This window comes from Aptenodytes patagonicus, chromosome 3 (assembly GCF_965638725.1).
Source record: "Aptenodytes patagonicus chromosome 3, bAptPat1.pri.cur, whole genome shotgun sequence".
NCBI classification, from domain to species: Eukaryota; Metazoa; Chordata; class Aves; order Sphenisciformes; family Spheniscidae; genus Aptenodytes; species Aptenodytes patagonicus.
In genome coordinates, this window is record NC_134951.1 from 94444095 (window position 1) to 94451005 (window position 6911).

A 6911-nucleotide genomic window follows, 5' to 3' on the forward strand; every position below is an offset into this window, starting at 1 on the left:
CCAAACAAGCCCATCAGAGATTTCCAGCAGCACTGTATCCAACTGTCATGGCCAAACATCAAATCCATATGACATCAGACAAGTCACATGAGAATATTCAGTGAGAGACTCAAATGGAAAAAGTGTGAAGTAGGTCACTATCTAACAGACAATGTGAACCCATAAGGAGCTAATTATAAAATATGATGGAAGAATAATCTTTTAAGATCAGATCGCACTGCATCAAGGCTTTCCTCATCCCACCTCTCCTACAGAAACATGATCTCTGGGCCACATTTGTGCTGAGAAACAGCAGAGAGGACAGGTCATTTCTTCCCCAATCCCTCTCACCTCCACTGTTCTCGGAAATTCTCTCCTACCTCCTCTATTTATCTGCTTTATGAATCCTCAAAGAATTTAAATGTGGAGCAGACCATCTTAAACCGTGATGAGAATGCCATAAATTTCAAATTACTTGTTGATTGCATGCTTTAAAGAAGGCAAAACAACACCTATAAAACAACCTGTGGGAAGTGAAAACCACAACAGTAAATAACTTTTTTCAGTGTAAGGCAATGCCAGTAGTTCCTAGGGACTGAAACAAACCATACAACCCTGTGCCTGCTGACACAGATGAAAAGACACTGAGCTACACTAAGGGGCAGGAGTTTCTACACAACCAACAGAGAAGAATGCCATTCTCAAACAAAAGAAACAAAATGTTTAAAATTTTCTCCAAGTTTGGTTTGAAGTGAATAGTGTTTTTCATGGGAAGGCCAGAAATTAAATGTCCTGATACCAAAATGCCCAAGGGAGTGCAAACAATTGCTAGTGCTTAAGATTGGGCATGCTAGTTACCCCCGAGATGCATCAGCATTCCTCTAAATTTTTCCTTTCTTTCCTCAGAAAAGTAACTTCATAGTGCCTTCAGAGGGTCCTCTCCTCCTTGTCTCTTCTTCTTTGGCTCCAGAACTGACATTGCTGCCTCCCAGCATTTTCCACAGGAAAAGCACCAAGGTGACAGCCAAGGGCTTCGTGACTTATTTGTGATGAGTTCCCACCTCACTAGTCACACACGCCAGGCAAACTCCTCCATTGCTCAGGAGTCGTGGGGGTAAAATGACAGCAAGGTAATTTAATCAAGTATAAAACACTAAATATCACTTCAAACATTGTGGCAAACTAGGCATAAAGAATGTTTTCCTGTTTTGTTTCTGATGATGTCCATTTTCTTACTAGCTCTCCATTCAATCCTTATCATAGCTGAAATGTTTTAAGCATAAAAACATAACATGTTAAGAAGGCAATACAGACTTTTAAAAAATAAACAGCTAAGATTTTTCTTAACAACTTGGGTAAGCTGTACTTTACCAATTTGAACTGAAGCCAGTTTTATTACAAGATAGGAAGTCCTTCCAGCTACTTAAGGACAAAATAAGAGTGTAACAGATATCATTGATATAAAACTACGATAAGAAGAGCTTGATAACTGACTTCAACAAAGCAGCTAGCAGGCTTATACCTCTACTCCTTCTAGAAAAGCATGTTATGAAGAGCAATACTATAAAAAAAATCAGTACTAACACAAACAGAAGTGGAGATTCTTTTTAACACAGTCTAAAAACTCCAAGAGTCTAAGGGCTGATGACACTAATCCAAAAGGGAAATTGACACAAAATGAGGAGGAGTCATTATGGTTTGTTTTACAAATATTTCATATAACAACACTGACATCTGCAATTTTACCTAGTATTTTCCTGGTAAAAGGTTTTACCAGATGATAAATAGAAAAGTGAGTATTTACATGTGATAAACACATTGACCAATATTTGAGGAAATGGAAGAACTTTAAAAATGTCTACAATCAGTGCCAACTTGTTTTCACCTTTAGATTTTATTTAAAAGAGAAAAACAGTGGTAAGAATGTGAGGAGCAATGATCAATCAACAGGACTCAGTTGGATCACAAAGGACTGTTCAAAGTTCAAAGAACAAATGGAAACTGTGCTGGAGACTCACCACACTGTAGTTAAGCTGTTCAGTAAATTCAGGCACCTAGTACTGCATTAAGAAAAAACTGAGTTACACGGTATAAAACACCGCTGTGGTATATACTCACTTTGCTGGTTCAAAAACTGTGTTGGATTGCCTGTAAATTGGCAGACGCTGGGCCTAACTAGGTATCATCTGTTCACAACACTTCAGCTTTTAGACAGGTCAAATATCATCTGTTCTCTCCCTGCCAACTTAAAAAAATCACAAGCTGACACAAACACCGTCTCATCCACTCCAGCTAATTCAATAGAAAGGTGACTCTGTGTCACAGACTGATCTGGATCAAATTTGCACTGTATGACCCAGCAGAGTGCATATCCATCAGCAATGACAAGTGGCCTTCAAGGAAAAGTTTGGCAAACCAGATTCTTAGGTCAACTGAGGGTTGCATTGAAAACAAATGGGCAGCAAAAATAAATGAAGAAATGAAGAAACGGTAAGTGAAGTGATACTCAGAAGCAGGCAAGGGAAATGTTTCTTCCTGCTGAATATTTAAACTATTTCAAGGAAAAAAATATAAAAACATCTGTAGGAAAAGGATTTACTGCAGTGAATCTTTCTGGTGACTGATGCCAAATTTAATTTGAAAAGCTTGGATGCCAGGCCAGCTGAAGGCCAGTGACAAACATGATACTGATGTCAATGGTTCATCACTGCTGTATCAGGGAGGAAACAGCTTTAAAATCACAAAGAGGAGAATCAGGTGACACTCTCCATCCCAGGTGACCATCTAGACACAATTTATTGTATTTGTAAATGAATGAGTGCTTGTTACACAGTCTCAAATGTTAAAGATACAGGTTTTCACTAGTAAATGATGGAAACTGAAACAAACTATTAAGAATAGAATACAGAAAAACACAGACTAGAAACCGTAAGCTCTTTAGCATTCAGGCAATGTCCCACCCATTCAGGCTATCTGTCATTATGTAAAAATATATCTCATTTATTAAAAAGCATGTGATATTTTTCCACTTACAGAAATATATAATTTTTGAAAGGCAAACTAGAAAGCTTCTCTTCCCAAGGCGTTGAATACCAACAGTGACATTGAGAATATGACCAGAGCAGATCAAAGCAGCGAGGACCATATCAGAGACTGCCAGCTTCAAATATTTCATGGAAAAACCAGGTAGTATTAAAAGCTTTTCTGGAAGAAGTTTACAAATCTGAAACCAATGTAGTCATCCAGCACAAGCCCATAAAACTCTTAAGATTACTTCGTCTGTCAATTCCCAGCATGTACCCATTTGTCAGTTAAAACCCGAAGTGCTTAACACAAGCAAAATCCTATCTTCTAGATCATGAAAATACTGCCGAGGCAGTGAAACATGTTGCATGTACTTTAGATAGAATACAGAAAGTGAAAAAATGTTTAATCGGTAACAAAGAGAAAAATTATTTCTCTAGTGCACAAACTAGCAACTGAATGCATTATTGTGTGTGGAATTCACCACGGAACAGTATGAAACAATGCACACAGTGTTATACCTACAGCACATGAAGTGGTGATGCACATTAAATGGAAAAAAATGTGTGTTGTTATCATCTCTCATGGCAAACTCTCATAGAACATGCATCACTGTCATTAAAGTTACATAAGACCTCAGAAAAAGCTATATACATTGCAACTGTACACACATTAGGATTAACATTTGCAAGAGGAAGAAAAAAAATACAAGAAGAAAATTACTTAAATGAAAAAAGTTATCTTAAATTTAGAGAAGATATGCAAAACAAACACATCAAGTACAAGGTGTTAGTAGGAAAAAACCACCTCTTTTCAAAAGGGATTAAAAAATAGCATTGGAAAAGCACATACCCAAATGACTAACACTATCTATAACCTTGAATTATCTTCCTTCCTTCTGATTGTATACAAATACTTGCCAGAGAAGGCCTCTCTTAAGGACACATTCAAAGCTCTTGCACACTGTAATCACTTGTATTGGATCATCTCATCAGCTGCTTCGTCACACAGAAGAACCTGAACAGACAAGTTTCCTCGGCTAGTTTCCAAACAGCAACGCATCTCTCCTGACCAGAAAATGGCATCTTCTCAAACGCTAGGTGTGGAATAACCCCTGTATTGCATCTGTGAACCTGACTATTCATAAACTGGTCCTTTAGCCTTATCTACATCTCCAGAGATTTTATGCATAATATAAAGGTCTCTGCAAACCAACTAGTGGATAAAACAATCTGAGAAACTAATAGAACTGAAATGTTTCTACACCATATGAAGGGGGAATGTCTTTGAATACCCCTGCCAATACTGAATACTTGAAATAAATAACTGGTTCATAATAGAACTGGCAGGTCTCAAAATACAGTATCAAAATATAAGACTTGTGAAGGATGTAGGCTGGGATGTAACACAACAAGAAATTCTGCCCACAGGAACCAAAAATAAATTTGGAGGAACTCTTAAAAAACAGAATTCCATTAATTATTGTATGCAGCATGTTGCTGTCTTCAAAATATTAGTTAATTAATATATCTTTAAAGAAAAGAAGTGACTTAAGATAGGCAATTTACAGACATAATGCTGCCTACACAGGTATGTATAACACACTGAGGAGATGGTTCAAAAAAAGCAGTTGCTATAAACATACCCTTATTAAATTGCATATAAGTATCTAATCTGATTGTATCAAAACAAAGCTGCAATTACAGGAGAGTAATGTCATCACCATTTTTACATTACTACTGGAGGTTATATTAGGTAACGTATGAAAATACAAAAATATAGTCCTTCTCCTTGGACTCCAGGTACATCTCATCCTTCAGCATGTTCCTCAACTCACACATATAAGAGATCCCATTAACCACAACGGGACTACAAGATGTGATCAAAACTAGGAACTTTCTACCTTACTGAGTCAGTACCCTAAATCCCTCATGATTACTTTTTAAGCCACCTGAAAGTGTATACAACAGCAAATATACATAAACATACTGCCATTTGTACATGTGTTGCATTCGAACATAGCTTTCATAGCATGTAATACCTTTAGGCACAACACTGTAATAACTCATCTTTAAGGCCCATAGAAGACAACTATCATGAAAAGCACAAGAGCATTCGTACAGTTTGAACAAACTCTGTCAGAGACACAAGACAAGACTACTTTCTTACTAGAAGCACTTTTAAAATCACACCATTATTCTGAACTTGTCCTCTCATTGCATAGCGATATAGCAATACCGTATCAGATTGTTACCAAATGCACCCTTAAAAATCTCTATTATGCTTGGTGTCCAGCCAGCGTCAGCTCTACTGCAGATTCAGAGATGGTCACCCAGGTTTTTCTCTGATCTAAAAATTACGAATCTGAATTTTTGGTTTTTTTTTTCCCCCCTGAGTACAGAGAAATATAAGATACGCATAAAACTTTAAAAGGACTCCTGTTTACAATACAAAGTTTCACAAAGATAATGATGCAATTTGTACTGTATGTGTACTGTAGTATATACAAAATATTATTGACTCACCCTCCTTCACTTTCGGCCTCCTCAGAGCTGGTAGTTTCTGTTGCACCAGAAGCTGTCTCAGCTTTTCTCCGCTTTGTTGCTCTGTGTGATGGGCTAACTCTCTGAACACCTCCCTTCCCTTGAAGCTCATTTCGAACAAGCTCTTCAAGTTTTGGAATAGCTTCTTTCAGAAACTTCACCTCTCTCTTCAGTTCATCCACACTTACTAGCAAGCCATTCAATTTTTCTAGTATCTGCAGTTGCCTTCCATGTAAAACCATTACTACTTCTTGCTCATTAGGAGCTTCATTTTGCAAACCCATAGAATTAAGCCTGTTACCTACATCTCGGAACACAGGTATACGCACAGATGCACTGGGTTTTCGGATCTTACGGTACCAAATCAGCATCAGGCTTATTCCAGCAGTCCCTGCCATTATGCCCAGTATTAGTCCTTTATTTTCGAAGGGAGACATTTCTGCACTCTCCTAAAATTGTGAGACAATAACAGTCGGGAGTTAAAGATTTTTTTCCTACTCTACTTTAAAGACTTACTTTGCTTTTAAGTCACAAAAGCGTAAGGCTAGAATAATTGGCACGTGCTGCAGATACAAAGTTACAATACAACTCTAGCAGATTCTGCAATAAAAAGCTATGTGCTACGACAGCAAAACCAAGACAGTTGTGGGGTGGGGGGGGGGGGGGTGGGGGGAATGAAGGGCACACACTTCTGCATCGGCACGTGCGCAGGACCGCAGCCTTCACTCCTAACCTTCTCTTGGGATTTTTTTTTTTGTTGTTTTAATGCGAGAAACTCATATAATCGGATTTTCCGCAACTGCAGAGCGGCGGAAACCCAGCTGTCAGGCCGTAGCGCAGCCCGCGTCGCCCGGAGGGGTGTCTCGCCGCCGCTCCGGCCCCACCACGCCGAAGGGCTGCCGGAGCCCCGCGGGGCAGCTGCCCGCGGGGGACCGCCCGTCCCGCAGCCCGCCCCAGCCCCGGCCGCCCCGGCAGGGGGGCGCCGCCGGCAGCAGCGCCAGCCCCGGGCCCGGCGCCGCCCCCGTTACGTACCGGCGGGCCGGTCCGGGAGCGGGAGCGCGTCCGGCCCAGGCACGGCGCCGCGCGGCCCCGCAGCTCTCCCGCCGCGGCACAGGGGGGCGGGGGCGGCGGCGGGGCCGCCCCGGGGCGGCGGTACCCGGATCGAGGGGGACGGGCCTCCGCCGCAGCCGCCGGCCGGGCCGCCCGGGTGACGGGTAGCTGTCCTGTGGAGGAGGGTGCTGGGCCGGGCCCGGCCGGGCCGGGCGCACCGCCGGCTTGGCCGGGGCCGGGGCCTCCGGCTGTGAGCCCGGGTGGGCCGCAGCTCTGGGAATCCCGCCGGGCGGTGCTGCTGGGGGGGCGCCTGCT

General features: G+C 41.7%; 1 protein-coding gene across 3 annotated transcripts in view; it reads right to left on the reverse strand.

Moving 5' to 3' along the window:
- Positions 1 to 6639, reverse strand: part of RMDN2 (regulator of microtubule dynamics 2) — a 50138-nt gene extending 43499 nt beyond the window's left edge. For 2 of the 3 annotated variants that reach the window (XM_076334275.1, XM_076334274.1), the window contains exons 1-2: positions 6579 to 6639; positions 5529 to 5995 (exon numbers count right to left, since the gene is read on the reverse strand). In XM_076334275.1, the coding sequence (XP_076190390.1) occupies positions 5529 to 5983 (455 nt within the window). In that variant the 5' untranslated portion in view covers positions 5984 to 5995; positions 6579 to 6639. Of the gene's footprint in view, positions 1 to 5528; positions 6174 to 6578 lie in introns of those variants that run through there. The other variant, XM_076334276.1, reaches the window with a different exon arrangement.
- Between the last annotated feature and the right edge of the window lie 272 nt (positions 6640 to 6911).